Genomic DNA, 26,454 nt, shown 5'->3' on the forward strand with positions numbered 1-26,454 from the left:
GTTGCTGCATTTTAGGGTAATACGAGAAAGAGGTTGAATCAGAGAATATAACAGAAACAAAATCATAGTCATATTGACCAGGTACCATACATATAAAACAGGTTCACAAAGATACAATGATCAGGATCTCTACAGACCATTTCAAATAATAAGAATAAAGGAACAGGGTGGGAAGGGATTTTTGGATCAATATAGAACAGTACAGTACTTGTAGTACTGATAGTACAATAGTACAATAGTACAATAGTACAAAGATTAATTGAGCACCTGTGCCCCCCAATGCAACAGAGTGAAGACAAGATGCACGATGATACTTGACTGTAGTTTCTTTTTTCATACAAATGGAGATGAATGAACAGACTAATCTCAATTAAGAATGTGCGACCTTGTAGCCAACGTGATTTGTGCCTGAGGAAAATGCACAACCCCCATGAGCTTTTGTCGAGTCCGAGAAATATAATTTCTGCATAGCGTCGGGGTATACAGTCACAAAGCAGTTGCTGAATCTGGACGCTGAAGGCAGAACGTGTAAATTTATAATACAAGAAATGGGGACGGCTCTGTCCAAAGCTGACATAAACCAGTATCACTCCATTGCTTGCAAAGGAATGTTCCGCTTATCCTCTGGTCTATGATGAAAGAGTTTTGCAATAGCTCGCCTCTCACAGTCCTGGTTGTAAAAGCAACACATGAGAGAAATAAACAAAAAACAATCTCATTTAGAGTAGGGGTTTAGTTGACTTATGTTAGACGCCAGCATATAAAAATTTGTACCTTGAACATGTTAAGATGAAAAGGTTTCCCAGGATTCATCCTTCTCAACTTGAGATGTGTATACGCAAAACTCAGCTGGTCACGTGGTGTAAATCGGTTGACTTCGTTGAACCAAAGACACGAAAACAAGTTTGACATCGGTGTGTGCGCTCTCACAATAAAAGACCCTTCGGGGACATCTGCTCAGAAAACAAAGACCAATTTAGGAAGCCTTGTAAATGCATTCAACCAAGAAAATCAGAGTAACACTTTATTCTAGTGCATACTGCTAGGAAGTAATCTGTTTGGATCCGAGGCATTGAATCTCCTTAGCCCATCGGCCTGGTAGAAAGCAAACTGTTGATCAATAATGGTATGGTTGAACTTGTTCAACTTCTTGTTTTGTGCGACCTCTTCCCACAAACAGTGACGATCGTAGTGGTTGGAAATAGCATACTCGTAACCTTTGCGCCATAAAAAGTATTCTAAGATGAGGAGAGGATCATTTTGGAGTCGTAATTTGCTATCCAACCAGATCGAGTACCTGATAATTCATATGAAAACATCGAATGAGGAGAGGGTGGTCACTTTGGACAAATCTACTGAACATCAATGGAAACAATAAACCCCCAAAGTCAACGAGATCCTATAAGTGATAAAAATGGTCTCCTGAAAAACTAATCGTGCCAGCTAGTAGTACCTACACGAAGGGCATGCAAATCACCAGAACATGTTCTAGTGCATTGCAGGTTTCCCAAAGGTCAAAATAATAAAGAAAATGTATATCCTTCACTATACTTTCCAATAGAGATATAGTTTGACCTATACATGGAAGTTGAAGCATCCTATCTTTGTTGCACCGATTTTCTACTAATTTTCATTCTTAAGATTCTGTGTCACATAGCTTGTCTTAGGTTTATCCCAAGCTACTCTTCCGTGATTAAATCAACTGCTTCTACCAATATGGCCTTTACCAAGTCCGAGCAAGCAGTCAGACTCTGGGATAACTAATCTAACATAATAGTTCCCTAAGGATTGCACACAGGTCAAAAGAAAGCAAGCCCTGCAGTGAACGACAACAATATAATCACAGAACCTGGAAGCCAATTGAATCAAGTTAAATTCAATAGATTTGCAAAACCAGGGTAAACCCAAGTGCTGCGTACAATGAAGATTGTTCCATGAATATAAAGATGATAAATGAAATGGCTCAAACATTAGGACTATGTACCTTGCTGAAGGGAAAAGCCTATGCGTTAAAAACTTTGGTATTTTCCCCACTCTCCGCATATCAGCATAAGGCAGATTTTTTACTACCACAACCTTCCATAAACCAATAAACCCCGTTCTGTCTGGCATCTGGCCTTCCGCAGATAGTGTTTGCAATGTGTTTTCATCCATAAACATGACAAAACACACGTTTTTTCTTGACAGACGTGTCACCTGCATGATGAGGAAAAGAGTGCAAAATGAACCACCAGTGACAAGCTTGTATCATATATCAAGTGAATATTTCAAACCAATTCCGAGCTCATGGTTACTCTATTAAGAAATATCAAGCAGTGACTACCAAAATCAATAGATATGATATCAAGCCGTACGACAAGCCTACACGGCTACACCATATATGCATTTAAATAAATATATATATATATATATATATATATATGCAAGTAGAACTTTGAGGGACACATTTTTAAGGCTGTAGAAGTATGCATTCATGGAAGCTTAAAAGAGCATATGCCCATACTAGCTGAAACTTGATAGCAATTGAAGCATTCACTCATTCAAAGTACGGTCCAGTAGTCCACATATACCACGTTCTCTTCGGGAAGGTCCATGTTCAAATCTGGGTAATACTACACACAGACCTTTTAATGTTTTTACCGATCAAATATAAATGACATGTTCTCATCAGGAGAAATAAAGAGAAAGTTACCTATTGTAGAATGCTCTAAACCTTAGTCATAGAGGAGTGAATTAATGTAGATTTTGGTAAATCAGAGTGTAGGACTAAGAATTAGAGAAGGAGAAGAGCGGGGTTTATGAATGCCACTCAATCTCATAACTTTATTTAACCTAGGAATTGGGTGTGGGCCACAATCCAGTGGTCCCACACCTATTACACCCGTCCAAAAAATATAAAAAGGAAAAACTAAAATGAATATACCACCATGAAAATTTGGTGTAGCTACAATGGCCACAGCCATCTCACCACAGAATGTTTTGATGACGAAACCCCACCGCACCAATGAGTGACTGATCTCATTTAAAAACAGGCTTACCAATCAAAAAAAAAAAAAAGGGATGCCCACATACCGTTTTACCATAAGGCGTTCTTAAATTATCTGAGTTTCCAAAGATGCAAGAAGATACAGCTATGTGGCAACTGCTCATGAAATTTGCATCATCTTCCGCCAAATCAAATCCAGTGCTTGCAGATCCTTTAGGACCTTTAATGAAACCACAATTTATTTTCTGATCACGTGCATAAAATGATTCTTCCCTTTCTTGGAGACTCTGATGACCCGAAAACCTTGGCTCCCATTGTTCTTCTCCATAGGGCCTCTCTTCAACTTCAGTGTACTGCAAAGAAAATCTTGAAAACTTTCTACTTTCTAAAGGCTCAATCAGCTGTGCAGTAGAGTTCACAAACTTCATCTGGCAAGACGACCCTGTAAAGTTTCAAGTAACAAATATCACGTATACAACAGGAAAGAATAGTAAAAATATACGGTTTTACATATAATACTCTATGCAAGTCTCTCCGGATGAAGTGTACATCAACCTAAACATGCTCAGTCCTCTAGTTCTTAGAGGTTATGTGCAACACTCTTACCTATAATTCGAAGGCTACAATTCTACTAGAAGCCAAGCTCCTATTAAAAAACTGTGTCCAAACAAGACACTACAACCAAACATTGTTCCCTGCCCACTATAATAACCTAAAATGTATTTCAAGGATCCCAAATACTTGATCTCAACTAAGCATGACACTATTTCAACTACTTGAACCAAAATCTACTTTACTGCTATTCAAAAAAAAATACGAATAAAAATTAATATGAATCAAGAATCTATCGTGAAATGATTAATACAGCAGAAGGACAATTGAAGGCGTTATGTTAATTAGTTCTAACTTCCAAGTGAGATAGGTGGGAGCTTTCTAAGTTGGGCAAGTAACTCAAAGCCTGAGCGGGAAGAAACCAAAGAGCTGCATAACCAATGTAAAATAGAAGGTAAAGATACAAGGAACTTCTTTGTGGAAATGAATTGTATTTGTATGATGAATTTTAACACTTGTGCTTTTTCTTCATTTATTATTATCTTTTTGTGTTGGTTCCTTAGCATGTTTCATGTTGCTCAAAATTCTTTCACCCGTTTATTTACTCTTCTTGTTATACTGCATCCTTTTTGCATGGTTTAGATACATCTTCCTACCAATACATAGAAAACAAAATGCAATCAAGAGTTTTAAAAAAAGTACATAATCTTCTTTTTTGTTGTGTTGGAAACGTAAAACCACATCACTACAAAAAACAAACTTAAGCCCATAGAGATGAAAGAGATTTACCAGAATACTTGTGGCGTCTTGGTCTTCCTTTTCCATTTGACTTCTTTCCAAGGCTGGGTGTTTTTGTAGAACGGCCATTGATAGAATTGACATGCCTAGAGTCCAGTTTAACTTTATCTGTATTTTGAGTCAACCAGTCAGAATCATCAGTTTCTGTGTTTCTACCGTCGTCAAAGGACTCTCGACCATCATCACCCTTCCCTTCTTCGCTACCAGACTGACCTTCATTGTCAGGCTTAGTATCATCACTTTCCAAAACTCGAGCATCCAGAGAATCAATACCGTCATCGTATTCATCATCAAACTCTGCCCCTTCATTTTCCAAATCAAAGTGGACGCCATTACTATTCATTTGCCTTAACTGCCCAACATTCTTCAAAGAAGCCTCATATTCAGCTTCATAATGCTTTAATTCATCCCTTCCAGCTTCATTATACAATCCCCCACTTCTCTTATTACCAACAACAGGGGGATGCTTATTACTTCCACTCCTATTCTTCACATATTCCTTGTCAACACTCTCATCTTTATTATTACCAATCTCCGACTCACTCTCATTATATTCATCATCCCTTCTCCTATCATCCCTATCCCAATATCTCGAATCCCGTCCATGCGAAACCGAACCACGACCAAACTTAAGTACTCTAGAACTCTTAGTACGTGTCACATTCGTAAGAAAATCAGAATCATTCTTTAAATCATCATACTGACCATTAAAATTGTCTAATTCTGCAATATCCAATAGTAAAACATACCAATAAATTTCTTCACCAAAAAAAAAATGAGCTTTAAAACATGAAATTTAATGAACATACCTTGATTGTTAGTTTCTTCACCAGAAGAGATGAAATAGTAAGAGAAAACAATGACAACAAGAACCAATGAAAGAATTAGAATAACAGCACTAATTGAGATCTTGGCAAAACTCCTTTTATTATTATTATTATTATTATTATTATTAGATCTTCTATTATTCCGAAATAACCCTTGTTGTTTATTGTTTTGAGGTATTCGAATTCCTAATGAAACTTGATCTGATGAATTCAAATTTGTTGATTGCCTATATTGAGCCATTCAAAGCATTTTCTTTTCCTCTTTCTCTCAATTCAACAGAGAGAGAGAATAACAAGTTGGGTTTTGAGTCAGTGGAATTTTTTGTTAGGGCTCTTTTTTTTTATGACATTGATTATGAGGAAGGAGATGAGATGTAGTTTTTTTTTTTTTTTTTTTTTTTTTTTGGTTTTTTGGGTTTATATATTTTGGTGCCACGTAGGAAATTTTGGAGCGATTTATTTATGCCGATTTATTCGGTCTTGGTTCTTTCTTGTAAGAATAATTTGTGCTCTGAATATCATAATTAAGGAATTAAAACTTCAATAATGCCTTATCCAAAACTTGGACAATGTAAAAAATAATGGAACACTAGAATAATTTATGAATAATGAAAAGCACAAGATGTATTGTTATTAAAAGTCAAAACTGTAATGGTCTTGGAATAATTCGTAAATTTAAAACGAATAGGAACTAGTATATTTTTTTGGCCACTAACATAATTATATTAGCTATCGTATCACTATAAAATTTATTTATGTACTAACATACTACAAGTATGCAAACCGTGTTACGCATCGGTTTTTTTAAGTCTTGAAACCCGTTCTTTAAAATTAATAGTTAGCATGGTTTATTTGGATTTTAATTGTAAATGGTAATTTTAATTATATAAGAGAGACTCATCTATTTATTTATTTTAAATAAAATAAGAGATAATTATATTATTTAAGTGATATTATTGATATTTTTTTAAACTATCAATAATAAAATAGTGCTTGTTTTAATTTCAATGTGGAAAATGGAGGTAATTATTTAATTTAAGTGACATTAGATAGGTGTTTCTAAATTATTAATAGAAAAAAAGGACTTTATTTGAATTATATTAATAAAAGTAGGGCTTATTCTAAATTTAGTAAGGGATGTGTTTCTAAATTAAGTAAATAAGGAGATCTTAAACTGCCTATTCGATATTGGGAATAGTATTCCAGAAGACCCAGCTATCATATAGTATAGAGAAGTAATGCAATCGACTGACATTGACGGAGAAAATAAGTAAAAAACTTTCAATACAAATACAGGGAGCTAGATTTTTTTGGCCAGTGATTTTTACAACATAACAATAGTACTAGACACTTCTTGGATGATTTATTTCAAATTTGGAGCATCCAACTTCCGACATTGTACTAGACAGCTAGTTGTTTCATGATCTCAAATTCTCAACTCATGTGTGGTACCATACACAATGTATGTAATGCATATCATAAATTCATAATACACACGGAGATTGCACTGGATGAGGCCGGGCCGGAAGGCTGCTTCATACTAGTTTTACTAGCTTGTAGGCACGTACATTCGCACCGGCTCTTTTGAAAACATTTAGATTTTTTTTTAGAAAATTGGGACTACCGTTTTAGTCGCTAACCCGTTTTAATTTTATAACAAATTATTTTTAATAAAGTTTTAATTAAATTTTAAAACCCATTTTTTTCAATTGGGAGAGAGATTATGTTTTAATAGGAAAAAAAATTCCGCTTTAATTAGAAGTGCTAGAATTTGTTTTAATAGGAGAATAATTTCCGTTATAATAAGAGAGAAATTCCCGTTGTAAAAAAGGATTTCCGTTTTTCAAATATGAGAGAAATTTATGTTTTAATAGGAGATGACATGAAATTTTAATAGAGCTTGAAAAATACCCTTTGTGGGAGCTTTAATATTAAGACTAGCTTGTAGGCCCGTGCATACGCACCGGTTCTCTCAACTCTCAAGTAGATAACTCTCCCTAATCTTAACTCTCAACTCTCAAGTAGCTTATCATTTGCCATAATCTTCTTCAAGTCTGCTCCATTAAATCCATCGTTCATTCCAAATCTAAGTTGACAAATAAAAAAAAAAAAACAATTTAATTATAGACAAACCTAAATAGATTCATCAAAAAAATTGGTCATGACATATTGCTTTTTTCGTTCATATCTTCATAAATGTATGATATAGTCACTACTGTCGAGTAGTTCTAAGATATTGAGACATATACCTATTATCTCCTCCTATGTGAACAATGGTCACCATCAATCAAGATGGTTCATCCTTAAAGTTTGTACCTTATACCTATTAGCAAAAACACCATCTTTCTAATCAAATTAATATGGAACCCCAAAAATTCAAATGCCCTTTCTCTCATGTTCAATATATTTATCTCAATTGATTGTGCGACGATCAATTAATTCAACTATTTAATATTTACCATTTATGTGAAAAAACTTAAACTAATGAGATACAATTCAAACTACTAAAGATGTATTACATAGGAAATGGCTTTTATATATTATTTTTTAAATATTTAAAGAACAAATTGCCATTCATGAAAAAATTAAGTAATTTACCGTCATTGTTTTTAGAATGTGAGTTTTTGGAAAAAGAATATATAGACAACGATGGAAAGAATCTTATTGCAAAACTGAAGGTTATGGGGGAAAATTGCTTACTTGATCGAACTGCCTAGAACGGCCTTACTGCCTTCTTCTTCATTGTGATTGGGGGTTTCCTTTTTCTGTTAAGAAGAATAAGAATTGCGTTTTTATATAGCTTCGATTGAATAGACATTTTAAACCCAAAAACAGGTGTTAATATTTGTTCAATTGATAGATACTATGAAAATTGTAGGTCATGACTCAGATTAGGAAAAATCAGAGTTATCAAAGAGAGAGGGAGAGCACCTTTTCCGTATGACCTTAGTGCTATCTGAATCAATCCCTGAACTCCAACCATTAGAAAATGCATTTTGATCACGATTTAAGCAAGAAACCAATTGTTTCCAACATCTTTCATTCGAAATTAAGGCAGTAGAAACTATTAATTGATTACGAATAAATTGACTGGCGAATTGCTTCTTCTTCCTTCGTCAATAAGAGCTCTTCATTTTTTTAAGGTTGAGAACTCGTGGTTTTGGCTTTGGGTGTTTTATTTTTTTCGGTTAATAGTATTTTGGGTCTTGAGGATTCCTAGTTGAAGTCAAAGGTTTTTTTTTTTTTTTAGATTCAAATTTTGTGTTTAAATAATTCGTAGTGATTGCGAATTGGTTTAAAGATTGGCATGTAATTGTTTTGTTCTTATTATATATATCTCAAGAACATCTATCTAATCTCCAGCAAATCCAATGTATGATTTATTTTGTAGTAGGGACCGAGTCGCAAATAATCAAAATATTGGTCTGACTTTTAATTAATTTTGGGTACCCAATTAAAAAATGTGCTGACGTGGCCTCCTGAAAATCCATATGAGCATTTTCACCCTCTGTGCAATAATAGATTTAGATTGCACATACACTCCAAACACTTGAATCTGCCAAGTCATATTTTGGTGAGAATCATTACCTACCATTGGATGAGGTCTTTTGGTCCCCACACTTTCCTATTTTATTAGATAGAAGATAGATACCCAAAGAAAAAATCAAAAATTAAATAGTAGTGGCAATTAAGGCTAATAACTCTCCCTTGTGGAGAATCCTACACCTGCCCATGCTTTTCGAGGTTTCTCACGTTAATTTACCGTACTATGTTATAAACCTTAGCGAAGAAAACAAATCAACCTAAAAACTTATGAGCGAACCCAATATAAGGTTGGAGTCTTGGAAACTTGCAGTGTTCAACGTTGAAACTGTAGAGCATGCTATCTTTATTTGTTATAAAATTAGTAGATTACTAAAATTTGGTTTGCTTCACCTCTAAGCTAGTTTTTTGTTTTGACTCATCAAATGCTCCTATTATTACTGTACATGAAGTAATCAACAAAATAGTTGGTCAAATAAGGATGATATATTAGCCTCATTCACTACTCTTACTTTATTTGGTTTGATATAAATAATTGAGGATTGCTAGCGTCCTGCCCTCTTCAGGGGTAGGACCATTCTAACCCAAATACAAACAAGCCAAATGACTTGTTGACCTCTTAGGTAAGTCACCACTTCAAACCATCAAAAAGAACATTAGATCAGTGATCGAGTTAACTCCATCTTCTCCAAGTCCAACAGAAAACAACATTACTCCGGTGCTACCCTTACATCGTCAACCTTAAGACCGACCGCCGGAGCATCGGGGGAATCTCAAATTCTATTTATTCAATATCCTTGGTTCACAATTAGTTCACTTTTAATTCCTCAATTCAAATAACCCCCTAACCTACTAACCACCCCCAACCCTCCTCTACCCATTCTCCACCACCTCAACCCTGCTACACATTCTCTGGCCGCCGGAATCCAATCAAGCCCAAGTCCCAAGTTTATTAATCCCCTTTAAACAAATGAAGAATTACTAAAACTTAATAAGTTAATAGTTAAAAAAAATTGAAGAATTACCACTTCCACCATAGAGTAATTTTACTTCGGCAATATAACCCCCTCTCTAAATTTCAGATCCAACTATGATGGTGGCATTGATAGTAGACATTGGTGGTGGTGTGTAGAGAGGATGAAGAAAAATTGAGAAGAGAAATCAAAAGAAAAAAGGAAATAACTAGACAAAACCAAATAATTATAATAAGAAGATGAGAATAGTGGAAGTGGTGGTGCTCGATGGTTGACGGCGGCAGGTGGTGGTGGTGCTTGACAGAATTTGTAGTTGAGGACTGAATAAAACTCACTAAATTTTTTGCAAGTAACTAGTCACTCTTGCTTGTCTTTTATTTGGGTAGGATGGTCCTACCCCTTAAAAGGCAGGACCGCTAGCAATTCTCTAAATAATTTACTCTTTGACAATACTTATAAAACACTTGACTTTTCATAGATTTTGACACAAACACAACAATCTATTTTAATGAATCACTTTCCTGTTAACATCAAAACATGTGGAAACCCTTTTGTATAGATGGTGGATTCGATTTAATTAGTAGTACTGATGGTGTTGGTTTTACCATTAATGAGTGGTATAAACATTTATCTTATGCAGGAAGCAAACACATCGCAACCAGTTATGCAGAAGAATCCGAATTGCAAGCTCTAAATCTTGGGCTTGAACCTGCGTCTTTTATAGGTACTAGTCTCTTTTGTACGTGTTTTCGCCACGTTAACAATTTCTGATTTTATTTTATTTTTCATTGATTTTTGGACGTGAAACTACCATTTTACCCCTGCAAAAGACAAAATAAAAAAATAAAACAAACAAATGGCATGAGCTGTAATATTTGTATTTAGAAAAGGATAAAATTGGATAAAAAAAATTAATGGCGTGATGAATTCACTGTTGAAGCCCTCGTTTTCTTTAAAGAAGTTAGATTAGATTAATTTACTCTAACTGCCAACACTTAACTAATTCTAATTCAAGCAGTTAAGACGCGGCAGTTTAAATTTATTATTGAATGTATTGAGTCTTTTCTGTCTATGTCATTTGTCTTTTTTAAGATTATCTACTCCCCACGGTCGCTAATTCAACCTGCCCACGCCTCATGGCTGAAACAACATAGTATGGACTTTGTTTGGTCAATAGAGTACAGACAGAGTTGTATAACTTACTTTGGGTTGGGCTGAGGTTGGTTCGGGTTGCCCCGGCCCACACAGCACACCATCGCCAATGTTTTTAAGTGGCTGAAAATACAAAAAGAAAGCTAGGCGTTCGTTCTATCTCGGACTCGTACAAATTCATCACTACTGAAAGGTGCACACACTCTTTTCTCTCACATATTTTTTGTGTTCTAATTGTGAAAAAGAAAGAATGGACTAACTTTGATGCATGTTTTGGTTTCACAGTTGAGGGATGCTGGGGAAATCATTGACTTCCCCTGTACTGACCTTTCAATCTGCTGCTACCCGTTGCTATGTATCCCCTGTAAGTCTCCTTTTCAATTTTTGTCTCACGTTTTTTTTTACTCTCTGGGGAACTCATGGACCGATATTTGATCATTAGAAATGTTCATATTTCCAAATCATTTCAATATGAAGATTGTTTTGTTTTTTTTTTGGATTGGCAAGCCTGTTTTAAATGAGATCAGTAAGAAGCTGGCGGGGTTCGACCCCCAGACCTCTGGTATTATCACCCAAAGGTTTTACTGACTTTGCTAGTCGGCACCTGCATGAAGATTGACTTGCTAAGCTCTTAGCATTTATAGATGGTTGAAAATAATGTTATATAAACAAATCGGTTGGCTTTTCGAATATGCACCTATTGAATACTAGTCTGATCTCACATTGGTTCCCTTAGCTTGGTTCGACGGTTAAAACTGGCGAGGCTAATCTCTGCAAGTTGTTAATCTTTACAGTGAGAATATTTGGGGGTTTTACTTTCATTATGCTTGTTGTTAGAGACTTTCGGATTTGAATTTTGTTAATGGGATCCTGAAAGAGTTTATAAGCAACACTTTTTGAAGAACCATTGGTAGGGAGGGGATAGTTGGCTAACATTGAGGGGTATAAGCAACTAGAGGAGATGCTTAGATAGTGTCGAGGGTGCTAAAGTTCTGTTTAGATTATTTTCATTCTCTCTTAAATGGATTATGAAATGAGGAAGTGGCTATGCATTAGAATATGAGGATGGCAAGGGCGTTGATATAGTGGAAAAGGAAAGAACCCAAGGGGATCTTTCGTCGATGCTACAAGCTGTAATATGATTCCCTGGCAGAGTCTATCCAAAGTATGACTGCCTTTCTATACTAAAAGAGTAGAAGAACGAACTCGTGTAGCAATCTGAACAATGTCACGTTTCACAATTTAGCTCAGGTAACTTGAAAGCTGAGGAGAAAAGCAGATTGAGGTTTCCTTATTGGAAGGTTTAGTTGCACTGGTGGAGCGTATTTAGTTGGAGCATATTTTATCCGTTGAAACCTTTTATTCATTTATGAACTGATATTATATTTCCATTACATCATTACTTGCATAATAAGACTTAATATGTAGTAATCTATTTCTTGACTGTTTGCACTTCGTTTTTTTCCTTTTACTTTCAGTTGGATATTGCAACATCCACACCAAATGCTACTAAGCTGAAAGTCTCACAGGAAATAAGACCAAGTTTTCAAACTGACGAGACTAGAAGAAGAGCTTGCTTATTTGTTTCTTCCCCGAGAAAGTGGAACTTATGTTCAACTGCACAAACCCAGGCTGTAACTTTAGGCGATGAAGAGAGGAAGACGTGGGAAGCATGCAGGGAAGCTCTGGTTGCATTTGAGTTTAACGTCGAGGAGATAGACAAAATGCTGGGGAAAGCATTTGGACATGTCCATTCACCTTACTGGGGTGAAGCAAGAGCTAAAGAAGTTCCGAAACTTGAGGTAGTTAATGAAACATTGGATTATTTAAGAAGCTTAGGCCTTTCTGACAATGATCTAGGTAAGTTACTGAAGAAATTTCCTGAGGTGCTTGGATGCAGTCTTGATGAAGAACTGAGGAATAACGTTCAGGTTCTGGCAGACACATGGGGAATCAAAGGGAAAACTCTTCGAAGTCTTCTTCTACGTAATCCTAAAGTTTTGGGTTATAACATAGATTGTAAAGGAGATTGTATGGCTCAATGTACCCGTTGCTGGGTTCGTTTTTAGCATGTAGTTCTGTAGTGCTATTACAAAAGTGTGTATAATCTTGAGCTGCTGCCTTGGTTCTTGATAGCTACCTGAAAAGGGTAAATTCTGTAATTTGATACAGCAATACGAAAACAATCCATTCTAAGGAGTTGCTTGTGTATCACCGGAAAATATCGATTGAAAAGAGATGAATTCAGTCGGTATATATCGGAAAATATATATCCGTTATCGATTTTCACTGATATATCGTTCAGCAGGTTACAGTTAAGTAACGACCGAGAGTGGAGACTGGCTGAGAACATGGCAGAAGTTTTGATGCCATCTTTTTCTCTCCCATGGCGAACCAGAACTTCACCACCACCCACAGCCCTTTCTTGTTTTCCTTCTTCCATTGCTCTCTATCAACCAAGTGGTTGGCGGTTAGCAATGTGTTCAAACAACAAAGATAATTTAACTACAAGTAAGAAAAGTAGGGAAAGAGTGTTCTTTTTAGACGTGAATCCACTTTGTTATAACGGAAGTAGTCCAAATTTACACTCTTTTGCTCACTGGATTTCTCTTTTCTTCAGTCAAGTCAGTCTCACTGACCCCGTCATCGCTGTAAGCTTATCTACAAACAACAAACCCACCCCTTATCTACTTAGTCAATTATGAAATACTCGTGTTTACTTACAGGTTATTGATGGGGAAGGAGGGAATGAATATAGAAGGAAGTTATTACCATCATATAAAGCACATAGGAGGAAACTCACAACACAGTTTCCACCATCACACCAATTTCCAAGAGGTGTCGGTGAAAGGGAACATACTATTAAAGATGTCCTCAACAAGTGCAATGTTCCTGTGAGTCAGCATTATCTTGTATAGTCTGTGAAATTATATACATGTGAATTCAATATTGAGACGATAGATGCGTGTAGGTTGTAAAAGTTGAAGGCCATGAAGCAGATGATGTCATAGCTACTCTTGCAGAACAGGCTTTACAGAATGGAACTCGAGTAGTTATTGGATCACCTGATAAAGATTTTAAGCAGTTGATAACTGAGGATTTGCAAATTGTTATGCCCATGCCAGAGTTGGGCCGGTGGTCCTTTTATACGTTGAAACACTACATAGATCAATACACTTGTGATCCAAGCTCCGATTTGAGCCTTCGTAAGTATAAAAACTTAAGATTATTGAAGCAATCCATTCAGAATTAGTACCATTTATCTGTGTTTGTTTATGATAGCTTTTACTAAAGTTTTTCTCATCCAGGATGCATTCTGGGTGATGAGGTAGACGGTGTTCCTGGGATTCAACATGTCGCTCCTGGTTTTGGTCGAAAGACAGCCCTGAAGCTCTTAAAGAAACATGGTTCTTTAGAATGTCTACTTAGTGCTGCCAAAGTAAGAACTGTAGGCAAACAGTATGTGCAAGAAGCTCTTAATAAACATGCTGATTACCTACTGAAGAATTATGAAGTTCTTAGTCTAAGGAGGTATGCTTATTATCCTTCAATTTCTCAACAGAAGTGAATTGTACTCGTATTCCTCTTGTAGGTTGTTCCTATATTCTCAGTGTCCCTTGTACTTACCCGTCTCTGTAATACTTTTCTGTAAAGGGATGTTGGTGTTCATCTTGAGGATGAATGGTTACAGGAGAGGGAAACCAGCAATGATGCTGCTACCTTATCCGAATTTGCCAAACTGTTGGGAGAACCACAAAAGCTCAAGGAGCCAAAACGTCTCGTCTTGTTAAAATAAAATATAACTTGTAAGTACTTTGAACTTGCTAAACTTGATGGCCACTTAGAGAGATGCATTCAAGCATTCCATTTTCTACAAATTAGTGGTTGGGACATGTCTTTGTTGTATACATTTGAAACTGCCTATATGAACAAAGGGACATGTGTTTGTCTCAACTATATATGGTTAATGAACTGATGTAGCAACAGAAAATTCCTTTGGTTAACATATGCATGTGAAATTGAATCAGGATCTAAAATAGCCCTCTATTCGGGTAGAACTTAATAGGGCAAGAGTTGCTTGAAGCAAATACTTGTTTTTTTTTGTGATGATAGTGAGCCTGCGCCCATATGACACAATTCCTTTTGGCATTTAAACAGCCACAATTGCCACGAGCATCCTTAATTTCTGCATAGTCCGTTGGATTGAATTTGCAAAAGCATTTTGTAGCAAAAGAATGCAATAGACCGAACACTCTATGGATATATTCCATGGAGACCAAAATACCAAATACAGGCTGAAGACTTTTTCTCTATGTTACATGGACACATATTGCGTGTGATATTCCTCAGTTTTTGATATTTCGCCATGTCAAACACTCCGTATCTGTGTCCGTGTCAATGTAACTTTGCTTTTCTGGAGTGGACGTATTTTCTAACTTTTGATGAATTCAGGTTGGTTTGCGTCAAGAAGTTCCATGTTGCTAATCCCTGAAGCAGAAACATGTTTTCCCATTTATTTAAAATTCTCACTTCCTCTCCCCCTACTGTCAACCACCAATGCTGTTGCCAAAACACTCGAGCAAATTCAAGTATTCTCTCATATGTCTCAGTTATCTTCTTTCTTTAATATTGTGACTGGACGAAATTAAAGTGTGACTTGTGGATAACTTTTAGATAGCCAGGTTCTCTGCTTTAAATATGAGAAGGAACAACCTGATCTAGTTGCCTAGTTTGTAAAGATGCTTAGAAGTTAGGTCGTCACTGTTTCTAATACATGTAGGTTCTCAGTTGATTCCTCTGCCTGTGTGTGTGTGTGTGTTTTGACTGCTGACAGAACTTCTACTCCGTCACTTGTTGATTCCACTTTTCTTTTCTTTTTTCCTTTTCCTATGAGTGCTTGTGTCTGTTACAACTATCTTACCTGCCTTTTGGAGTTCCTTCACGTTCTGATTGTGGTTGTTTTTCAGATATACGGAGAATCAGTCCTGAGCAATTACGCAGACATGAAGTCAAGACACCGGGCAACACAAGGACACTCAGCAGAAGACCAGCTCAGTGTAACAGACTCTTACAACTTTCAGTCATGTAATGTAGCCGACTCTGTGAAGTCTATATCCAGCTACAATGTAACAGAACAGCAAGTTAATGAATCAAAGTTTCATTTGTTTCTTTCTTGGTTTCCTCTCAAGTTTTGACCGGACCTACAACTTCATTACTATTATTGTGGTGATGGAACCATCTACTAGCACTCTAGCTAACTGGCACGTGTCTATGCCACGTGTGAATATAATTTTCGGTCAGTGGCAATTTCGTATTTGTGTGTAAAATTGAAAACAGTGTGATAAATGGAGTAAGAAGTGTCTAAATTTTACTGTACAAAGACGGTTTTACCCCTCTTCACACATTATTACAAACCTCAGTTCTAAATATAACCGTAATAATCAAAACTGGATAGGTGTATAATCGGAAACATCTACTGATCACTGAATCATTCGTTTTTATTATTGTAAAAGACACATTTACCCTTTATCTTAACCACCAACGGTAAAAAGTCGGTTAATCCAGTCACCAACGGTCACACTCTCATGTTTTCACTCCCCGAGACCAACCTCCAATGGTGATATCCACTTCACTAAGCCTCCAACAAACCCCATTTCCACCCCAATCCTTAAAACCCAAAGACCCCAAAACATGGGATTCAATCATCCAATCTCAAACAAAGCTAAAAAACGACCAAGCAATCCTAAACTCCTACACCCAAATGGAAATTCTAGGCATAGTACCCGATCCACACAGTTTACCTCTTATTCTCAAAGCATGTACTAGATTGCATGCTGTCGAAAGGGGCAAGAAAATTCATTCTGATATTGAAAACATGCCATTAGTCAAAGATGTTCGAGTTCGAACATCTTTGATTGATTTTTATAGTAAATGTGGGCTACTTGAAGAAGCTTGGAAAGTGTTTGAAGAAACTACTGATAGAGATGTAGTGTCGTGGAACGCTATGATTTCTGGGTTTGTTAGTGGGTGTTGTTATGGAGATGCTATTGAGTTGTTTTATAGGATGGGGAGTGAGGGTTTTGAGCCTAGTTCGGTTACTCTGGTGGGAGTGCTTTTGGCGTGTAGGGAGTTAGGGGAGTTGAGATTAGGAGAAGAAGTACATTGTTATTGTTTGAGGAGAGGGTTGTTTGATTTGAGTTATCATTTGGGTAATGCTCTAATTGGCTTCTATTCGAGGTTTGATGTGAAAAGGAGAAGTTCTTTTCTTGTATTTGAGTCGATGGCAGTTAGGAACAATGTAAGCTGGAATGCTATGATTTCTTCGTGTTTTAGTATGGGAGATGGTTCTGAGGCTTTGGGAATATTTGTTCGCATGCTAGTCGATGGGTTTGAGGTAAGTTCCATTGCGTTGTTAGTTGCTATCCAGTCTTGCGTGGACTCTGAGTTGCTTGACTTGGGTAAACAGTTACACCAACTTGTGATTAAATTGGGATTTTCGTATGATTTGTTTATAGTGAATGCATTGATAAAAATGTATGGATATGACAATATTGATTCTTCGGTTCATTTGTTTGAAACTATCCCTACTAGAGATGTCGCCATATGGAATGCTATGATGTCTGCTTATAAAGAATGTGGGTCTCATAGCGAAGTGGTCGCCTTATTTGGTAGAATGCAATCATCTCGCGATAGAGAAGATCTGACAACTGTTTGTATAGTGTTTTCAGCAATTTCAGAATCAACTAATGGCTTGGGGATAGGTAGAGGCTTGCATGCTCATGTGATAAAGAGAGGGATGGACATAAATGTAACTCTTGGGAATGCACTGCTAAGCATGTATGCCAACCTAAATTGTGTGGAATCTGCAAAAAGAATTTTTAATGAGATAAATAGTACAGATGTAATATCGTGGAACACTTTGATCTTGGTAATTGCTAATTACAAATTGATGGGTCAGCTAAAGGACGTCTTTCAGCGGATGGAAAGGTCAAGTATCAAACCGAACTCTTTTACAATGGTAGCATTTCTTGTTGCATGCAAAGATGAAACTTGTCTGAATATTGGCAAATCTATTCATGGTTATGTGTTTAGACATGGTCTTGAATTTAATTTAACATTATGTACTGCACTCACAGATATGTATATGAAATGTGGTAATGAAGCAACTGCAAGACATCTTTTTGAAAGCTTGCCAGATAGAGATTTGATATCATGGAATGCACTGATCACATGTTACATTGAAAACAGCAGACACAATGAAGCTCTGTTAATATTCCAAAGGATGCTCGCAGAAGTGGATCCCAACTCGGTGACAGTTATTAATATTATCTCATCTTGTGCCCATCTTGCAAATCTACCTCTGAGTCGATCTGTACATGCATATGCTGTTAGGAGGGAGTTTGCATTGGGTTCCCACATCTACATGGGGAATGCTCTTGTGACAATGTATGCAAGATGTGGGAGCATTCGCAGTGCTGAAAAGGTCTTTCGGTGCTTGCTAAAAAGAGATGTTATCTCGTGGAATGCGATTATTGCTGCCTATGGAATGCATGGATATGGGAAGGAGGCACTTACTGCGTTCTCTGAAATGAAAAGAGATGGGTTCATTCCAACCAGTGTTACTTTTGTCTCTGTGTTATCTGCTTGCAGCCATGCTGGTCTAGTAGAAGAGGGCTGGAAGCATTTCGATTCTATGACGCACAATTATAATATAACACCAGAAGTTGTTCACTATGCTTGTATGGTTGATCTACTTGGACGTGGGGGACTTTTAGACGAAGCTGCAAAGTTTATTGATTCAATGCCAATTGAACCAGATGCATCTGTCTGGAGAGCTCTGTTTGGTGCTTGTCGCGTTTATTCTGAAGCTAAGCTAGCAACAAAGGTCTTCAGAAAGCTTGTTGAATTAGAACCCAAGAATGTCGGAAATTATATAATCTTATCTAATATATATTCTGCAGCGGGTCTTTGGGAAGAAGTCAGAAATTTGAGAACTGAGCTAATGAATAAGAATTTAACAAAGCCTCCTGGCATTAGCTGGATTGTTAACAGAAGCCAAGTGCACGCATTTACTGCTGGGGATACATCACATCCTCATTCAAATAAGATATACAGAAAATTAAGCTTATTGATTCCTTCGATCATGGCAAATGGATATGTCCCAGATCATCGTTGGGTATTGCAAGATGTAAAAGATGAAGAGAAAGATCAGAGACTGTTCAGTCATAGTGAGAAGCTGGCTATTGCCTTTGGGCTGATCAATACAAAAGGTAGTAGAACTCCAATCTTGATCAACAAGAACCTCAGGGTGTGTGGTGATTGCCATACGTTCAGTAAGTATGTCTCCAAGTTTATTGGGAGGGAAATAGTTCTCAGGGATACAAGTCGTTTTCATCATTTTGTTGATGGTGTCTGCTCATGCAAGGACTATTGGTGAGGACAACGGGAAGACGAAAAAACTTCCACTGCGTAAAGATTTTAAGGCATTGTCCCATTACAAAAATTGTATTCTTTTGTATGTTGTGCACGTATACAGTCAAGCTGGTTCGTGTACTAAATTTCAAGTATAGAAAATACAACTCAAGAAACAGTTTCAATTTCTTAAAGATGTCCCCTACGGCCCTATTTCACTCCTGTGAAATACTTTTCAGCATCCATAATAAATAATAGAAAAAAAACATGGGAAAAGAAGAAAATAAAAACATGAGTCTCAAAAATCACAATTGAGAAATAGGCCGTCGTGGGCCTGTGATGGAGGGTCGGCTAATTAATACAACTTTCAAAGCTATCAACTACCCATAGGTGCCAGCAATGTCCAAACAATTGCAAAAATACAATGGAGCATAAATAAGCCAATGTTTAAGAACGGCAAATTTGTCTCTGATTGTCTGAAAGTCTAAAAAGTCTTAAACCAAGTCCAGCAGCCAGTGGACAAAACAGACTCAGACCTTGATTTCACTTTTTTTTTAGTTTTTTTTCCAAGAAAGGCAAACCAACCGAAATTAACGCACACCACTGGGCATTGTTAGCATATACCACTTAGCAGCACGTGGTTCCAAATCTGGATGAGATCCCTTTCCCCATTTGAATTCCCCAAAGAAACAACACATTAAATAAAGTAATGAGACACTATCATCTGGTTCCTGAAGTTTTCTAACTACTAAGTACGTTCAAAAGATGCGCAACATTACGTGTTGTTTTTTATCATTACAAAATGAGAGCTGAAATTTCAAAGTGGCTATAAGCTGAAAGTTATACTTGTCTTAGAGCATCTTCAATAATAGTAACACCCGTATTTCAGCAACATGAAAACATCGAACATTTGAAAGATGGTCCAATTTCAGCCGTTCTAAGATAAAATGAGGCCAAGGCCACACCACACTTGTACTTATCATATGCTGAAAAGTCTGTTCAAAAAGTCTTAAACCGCACTGTATTTGTTCCCTAGCAGCAAACGCAACCCAATTTCATTGAATGCGCTTGGTGAATGGTGAAGGACTGAATTCAACCAATTTGTAGGCAGATGGCAAAAACATGTGTGTCCTATTAATCTTCTAGAAGCAGCTGATAACTTTCTCAAAGAAATATTAAATTGGACAAATCCACCCACGTTGTCATGAACATAATATTATTACTACGTACAGTCGTAGACACCAATATATATACAATACAATAAACATTCGCTGGCAAAAGACAGCCTCCTGTTTTCAGACTGGCAGGTAAAATAATGAGGCAACCCCTCAAAAAACATATATCGCTTTCAAATTTTTAACAGAAAACCAAAAAAAAAAATTCCTGCAACTCAAAACACCTCCTCATGATCGAGAACAAAAAAGGAAAATGGTGTCGTGCAAGTGCTTCACATAGTGATAACTTGAAAGGCTTTATTCTAGCTGTAGTAGCAAGTGCTTTTATTGGTTCATCTTTTATTATTAAAAAGAAAGGTCTTAAACTTGCTGGTGCTTCTGGTCCTCGTGCTAGTAAGTTTTTTTTTGGTTTAAAGATTAAATTTTTTTTTTTTTTTTTTTTTTTTAAGGTGTTTGGAGATTTGGGCAGTTCTTAATTTTGAGTTTGATTATGAATTGTAGGTGTTGGTGGATATGGTTATTTGTTAGAGCCTCTTTGGTGGATGGGCATGGTTACTAGTAAGTTTCTTTCTATATGTTGTTCTTGATGTTAAAATCAAATGGTGTAAATTGCTTGTTTGAGAAATTAGTATGTGAGCTAGGAATTAAAAGAGTTTATGCATAATGGTTTTGAAAATTTGATGGAATTTCGCGTTGTTGTGGTGTGATTGTAGCTGAGAAAACAGTGTTAAGATATTTTATTTAAGAGAAGTAGTCGAGCTTTTGTAGTCTACAATCTTTTTGTAAATGAAATGCCAGTCTTTGCATGTGTTACTTCTTTCGCAACTTAGTGTGTAACCTTTATCTGTGATGTTAATCATGCTTCTCGCCAACCCTGCTTTTTGTTTCTTTTGAGGAAAAAACATGGAAGGAAGTGTGAAGAGGAGATACCCTTCTTCTCATTACTTTATCTAAGCGCTTATATTTTGTTACATGTGGCAGTGATAGTTGGAGAGATTGCGAACTTTGTTGCGTATATTTTTGCACCTGCTGTTCTTGTGACACCTCTTGGCGCATTGAGTATAATTGTTAGGTAAGACTTAATTCTCATCTCTATGCTCTAGAATACGTATCTTTTTGAAGCATAGTCAGAGATTCTGACGAGTTTGTGGTATTAGTGCTGTTCTGGCACACTTCTTATTGAACGAGAAATTGGAGAAGATGGGGATATTAGGTTGTGTTCTTTGCATTGTGGGGTCAACAATAATTGTACTTCATGCTCCTACAGAACGTACTCTGAATTCTGTTCAAGAAATTTGGGGTCTTGCGACACAACCAGGCAAGCTGCCGAAAATTGAACATATTTCATCCCACCATTCTCGCCAGTTATAAACCTTCTTGAATATTGACTGGTTTGATGTCTTTGGTCCAGCTTTTCTTGTGTACACGGCATTGGCAGTAGCTTCTGTGCTCGTGCTGACACTGCATTGTGCTCCACGTTATGGGCATACAAACATAATGGTTTATATTGGCATATGCTCCATTTTCGGATCTTTTACTGTAAGTAGTTATAACTTATCTGTTTGACCTTTTCTGGTACGTGTCAGAGTTACCTAGCAGGAATCATATGATGTTACAATGAACTCAAAATGATGTAAAATTAGTTTGGGTATTCATACATCAACCAATTATGAAGTTCATTATAGCAACACCTTTAAGTATTGTATCATGTTGAGTATTTCTACATACTGTGATAAGCATTGTAATTTTCATTGGTGTATTCACTCTGATATGTCTGATTTCTAAGTGGCATATTTTTGTGCACGTAAAGCAATTTGCCTCCTAAATCCAACTACTTTTATATTCTTTTGCAGGTCATGAGCGTAAAAGCCATAGGGATTGCAATAAAACTGACATTGGAGGGTGTGAACCAGGTCTCATATTTCCAGACCTGGATATTTGCAATGATTTCAGTCAGTTGTATCATCACTCAGTTGAACTATTTAAACAAGGTTGGTACATTTTCTTCAAATTTTGGACCCATTTCTGGCTGTTGAAAAAAATGCAATACCATAACCAGTTGTAACATTAGGTCTCAGCGACCATGTAGTGTAAACTTGTTTGCTTTTGCAAAGAGATAAAAGTTGATTTCTGGTTTGACATATTATTGATTAATGCCACTCTTATTAAATGAAATAAAAGATTTCTAGAGGAATTTACGACTAGAAAGGATATAAGAGGGCAGAAAATCAACCAAATTAAGCAACACTGTCCAGGAATTGAGGTAACATAAGTCAACATGGTATGCATTTATCATTGCTTTAATGTCTTAAGAATCTAAGTTACTGAATTGTGTATTTGTTCTACTTAAAGGCACGTTTAATAAGTACTGTGAATTTGATATAATTGAAACTGGTGTTTAATTGTTTATTAGTGATGTGCAACAACTATTGCAGATTAGTTATTTAACTATTTGGGATTTTTGCAACCAACAGGTAGGAATTTATAAATGTGAGTTTCTCAGTTTTTTCCTACTGCATGATAGATTGAGTGATTGAGAGGATGACAGCCACCTTGACACCTTTCTTCCTTATGGAGCATGTGGTTGCTGATAATGGCATTCTATTATTTGATTCGTTGAATAATTGAACGGAATTCAACTTTCATGCATCTGTTCTATATCCATTTTTTGCTTTGTTTAGTTGTTACTGCACTATTTTCAAATATTAATTGCTAACAGTAAACCTGTACATGCAGTCAGTTAGCATATGAAGAAACATGAAAAAGATACTTATCATATTTACCTTTGCCATTTGAAGTTGCTATCGTTGGACAAAATGTAAAATTGTTATTTTATTATTTACTTTGTTGATCTCCAGGCACTGGATACTTTCAACACTGCAGTTGTTTCTCCTATCTACTATGCCATGTTCACATCTTTTACGATACTTGCGAGTGCCATAATGTTTAAGGTACATACGGATGAGTTTATGTACTTCAAAATTCAGCTATATTGATAGCCTACAAAAAAGTTGTTTAGAAGTGAAAATAGTTGTGACCGTCCATTCTCACAATTGACTTGAACCCCAAGTTTGATTGGCTTAGAGATCTCAATACTTGGTTGTTCTTGAGGGTGGTCTCTATGTTTTGGACATCATCCTTGGCAAAAGTGCACCACTAATTATTCTTTAGATTGTTGTAATTGTCATTAGTTTTCCACTCCTGGCCTGTGCATCTATTCTGACTTACGTGCAATTTTTTTATAGGATTATTCTGGTCAGAGCGTGAGCAGTATAGCATCAACGATTTGTGGATTCATCACTGTGCTTTCTGGTACTGCAGTGTTGCATAGTACCAGAGATCCAGATCCAGCTCCGAGTGCAGGTATGTGCATCCATTTAGTTCTACACATAACAGCTTGCATAAAGCTTCACATGTAACAATTCTACACGTAATGGGTTAAGGAAACCACGTCAACTTACCATGTTGAGGCGATATGATGAGTAAAATTACCATGTTACAACTTAAAAATACGATGATGGAACCAATGTAGATTGGTAACCTGTTCTGTGTGGTACTAAACTACTAATCTTTGTTGCGAAGGAACATCTTAGCAAAATTTCTTAATGGTCACCAACCTAAACTCACAGAAATTGAGGTATAGGAGGAATCAAATTTTAAATGAAAATTTAAACGTGCTTCTAAAGAGTAAACAGCCTAAAATGTCTGGAGCAAAATGATTCTCTAACGTCTGCTTAGTGATAGTAGGAAAATGACCTACCAAAAATGATGTATGTATGCACACACCAGGCATGCATGTAGAAATATTAATTGTTTTCTTAATATGTAGTGTTTAAATCACCTTGTAAGGCCTAGACGAGAATTTGATTTCCTAGAAACTCTTTTCACTCCTTTCATAATTGATCTACAAATGTGCAGATTTGTATTCACCAATTTCTCCCAGAATATCGTGGTATATCCAAGGTAATGGAGACCTATGGAAGCAGAAAGATGAAGATGGCCTGTCTCCTGATTTTGTCACAATTCTCCGACAAGATTATTTTGCATAGATGAATCACTTTCGGTACTTCCATATCTAATTGAAAAACAATTTTCTAGAAGCACTTGGGCGCAGAAATGTTACTGAGAAAGTACAGCTCCTTGTAAATACTAGGAGTCAAAATCAATATTTCTGGTACTCGAATCCTCCTCCCGAGCAACTTAATTTACAGCTCAAGTGTCTGCATGTGCTTGTGCAGGCCAAGTTGATGTGTTCATATTGTATTATTTTTTCAGTAGGTCTCGGCAAGGACAAGCTTGTAATTGGGAGCAATATTAAAGCCCTGGCAGTAATTTTGTTGTTGATAAAAAGAATATCAATTATTTTCCTTTTAGTTGGGTGTACATTATGTGTTTCGCTTGTAAAATCTTGTTACTGGTGAAGAACCATGTATCCTTGCCTTTGTAGTGAAAGAAAATGATATTTTAGTAAAAATATTAATACTTGAGTCTCATCTGCTTTGATTACATATGCCGAACGTTTCAAGCTTTAAACATAAAACTAGCATGTGTCCTGTGCTACACATCAGTTCGCCCAGTTGTGAAGAAATAAAATGAAAATTGTTAAAAAAACGAAAGAGAAACAATTTTTTGTGAATCTCTCACTAAAAAAAGAAAAACAATTTTCTAAAAATAGAGAAGATATACAATTCCTATACATAAATTTTAGCTTTTAAATTAAGAAGACTATCCTAAAATTATTGAAGAAAGAGGTGGTTCAATTTTAATAGAGATCAGAGAGCCAATTGTAATTAATAAATAGGAGAAATGTAATTTAAATAAACGTAGGGAGGTGGTTCTAAAATCTTAATATTGAGAGATTATAAATGCACTGTTCAGTTGAAAAGTGTGGTTCCTACAAACCCTGCTATCATATAGTGTAGAGATAAGAAGAAAAAATAAAACACTGCCTTGAAGTTTTTGAGTTTTTTGGAATGTTCCACTATTTGCCTAATTTACGAGAAAAGCTTGGTCCTCAGTGGTTAGGACGGAAGTGCGTCCAAAGTACTTTTCGAGACCACACATTTGTTGTCCATGTCAGCAACTTCACACAAAAAGTCTGCAACAAATTTAAAAAAAAAAAAAAAAAAAACGAAATGAGTGGTCACAAATTACTTTGGACGCACAAAGCACTTCGGTCCTAACCGCTGAGGACCTAATTTACCTCAACTTGATTGTCTTGTTCTTAGTATTGAACAGAACATTTGAACTCGTTTAGTAATACAGGCAAGCATTGTTAGTCAGCCCGTGAACAATTCGGTAGACAGATTTATGACAGTGGACAAAACTTGGACTGCATATATAATCTTGGTCAAAATGTTTCTGGAAATGTACTCTTTCTCTGCTTCTCGAATGTGGACTTGAGCATCATAGACTCCAATTAGTTTAAGAGCAAGTCCAATTAGTTTAAGAGCAAAGTCCAATGGGGCTGCTAAAAGCCATATAACACCCTAAAAACCAAAATGTCATTTCAATGGGGCTGTTAGAAGGCTTATAAATTTGGTTGGTGTGATAAATCTAGTCAAATTTGTGGTTTTATCTAGCAGTTGTCATAGTAAGTTTCAGAAGACAGACGACACAATTTTTGCCTTCTGTGTGCTAAATTTCGACGGACAGCAGAAACTGTGCCGTCCGTATCCCTTTAGCACCTCCATTTTCAAAGCCTCCATTGGAACTGATTTTGAGTTTTTTACCTCTCAAATTTAGTTGGGCAGCCAAAAATACTAAAAATCCTGCGTGGTGGTGTAGGGGAGTGATATCCTCATAAGATTATCATATACGCGTAGAGCATAAGGCGACCTCCAAGATCGACCTGTGAGCAGTTCCTTTGTGAACACACATGTGCGCAGCTTAAGCGAACTCGGGACATCGACCTCCAAGACCGATCTGTGAGTAGCTCCTTTCAGGTAGGTGATATAAACAAAGATGGCTCAGTACGAACACATGGCCAAAGACAGAACGCCGCGAATAAGGTCACCACCAGGAGTAATCATTAC

The 26,454-nt window shown here is 36.5% G+C and overlaps 5 protein-coding genes across 7 annotated transcripts; 4 read left to right on the forward strand and 1 right to left on the reverse strand.

Moving 5' to 3' along the window:
• Nucleotides 1-48: 48 nt before the first annotated feature.
• Nucleotides 49-5,563, reverse strand: LOC147491044 (uncharacterized). Its single transcript, XM_086564716.1, has 7 exons — nucleotides 5,146-5,563; nucleotides 4,328-5,059; nucleotides 3,073-3,428; nucleotides 1,985-2,196; nucleotides 1,041-1,297; nucleotides 775-953; nucleotides 49-670 (listed from the first exon to the last, which is right to left on the reverse strand). Exons 1-7 carry the CDS (start codon nucleotides 5,402-5,404, stop codon nucleotides 587-589), a joined length of 2,079 nt encoding a protein of 692 aa, XP_086420842.1. The 5' UTR covers nucleotides 5,405-5,563; the 3' UTR covers nucleotides 49-586.
• A 5,329-nt stretch (nucleotides 5,564-10,892) lies between these two features.
• LOC147491045 (Mitochondrial transcription termination factor family protein) lies at nucleotides 10,893-13,125 on the forward strand. The gene is made up of 3 exons (XM_086568789.1): nucleotides 10,893-11,025; nucleotides 11,118-11,196; nucleotides 12,311-13,125. Exons 2-3 carry the CDS (start codon nucleotides 11,125-11,127, stop codon nucleotides 12,899-12,901), a joined length of 663 nt encoding a protein of 220 aa, XP_086424915.1. The 5' UTR covers nucleotides 10,893-11,025; nucleotides 11,118-11,124; the 3' UTR covers nucleotides 12,902-13,125.
• Nucleotides 13,058-16,001, forward strand: LOC147491046 (5'-3' exonuclease family protein). Of its 3 annotated transcripts, XM_086568787.1 has the most exons (7): nucleotides 13,129-13,280; nucleotides 13,314-13,483; nucleotides 13,559-13,726; nucleotides 13,804-14,038; nucleotides 14,141-14,363; nucleotides 14,487-14,638; nucleotides 15,800-16,001. In XM_086568787.1, exons 1-6 carry the CDS (start codon nucleotides 13,184-13,186, stop codon nucleotides 14,626-14,628), a joined length of 1,035 nt encoding a protein of 344 aa, XP_086424913.1. In that variant the 5' UTR covers nucleotides 13,129-13,183; the 3' UTR covers nucleotides 14,629-14,638; nucleotides 15,800-16,001. The 3 variants fall into 3 exon arrangements, with proteins under 3 accessions (XP_086424914.1, XP_086424912.1, XP_086424913.1); XM_086568788.1 differs by having other exon boundaries at nucleotides 13,058-13,483; XM_086568786.1 differs by lacking the exon at nucleotides 15,800-16,001 and adding an exon at nucleotides 15,285-15,385 and having other exon boundaries at nucleotides 13,120-13,483.
• A 406-nt stretch (nucleotides 16,002-16,407) lies between these two features.
• Nucleotides 16,408-19,438, forward strand: LOC147491047 (pentatricopeptide repeat-containing protein CRR2, chloroplastic-like). The gene is made up of 2 exons (XM_086568784.1): nucleotides 16,408-17,819; nucleotides 18,084-19,438. Exons 1-2 carry the CDS (start codon nucleotides 16,447-16,449, stop codon nucleotides 19,267-19,269), a joined length of 2,559 nt encoding a protein of 852 aa, XP_086424910.1. The 5' UTR covers nucleotides 16,408-16,446; the 3' UTR covers nucleotides 19,270-19,438.
• A 1,012-nt stretch (nucleotides 19,439-20,450) lies between these two features.
• LOC147491048 (putative magnesium transporter NIPA6) lies at nucleotides 20,451-24,893 on the forward strand. Its single transcript, XM_086568785.1, has 9 exons — nucleotides 20,451-20,812; nucleotides 20,921-20,977; nucleotides 21,401-21,491; nucleotides 21,577-21,737; nucleotides 21,831-21,958; nucleotides 22,273-22,410; nucleotides 23,278-23,370; nucleotides 23,665-23,782; nucleotides 24,338-24,893. The coding sequence occupies exons 1-9, from the start codon at nucleotides 20,650-20,652 to the stop codon at nucleotides 24,466-24,468; spliced, it is 1,080 nt and encodes a 359-aa protein (XP_086424911.1). The 5' UTR covers nucleotides 20,451-20,649; the 3' UTR covers nucleotides 24,469-24,893.
• The last annotated feature ends 1,561 nt before the right edge of the window (nucleotides 24,894-26,454 follow it).

This window comes from Coptis chinensis, chromosome 6, assembly GCF_015680905.1.
Source record: "Coptis chinensis isolate HL-2020 chromosome 6, ASM1568090v1, whole genome shotgun sequence".
Taxonomy (NCBI): domain Eukaryota; kingdom Viridiplantae; phylum Streptophyta; class Magnoliopsida; order Ranunculales; family Ranunculaceae; genus Coptis; species Coptis chinensis.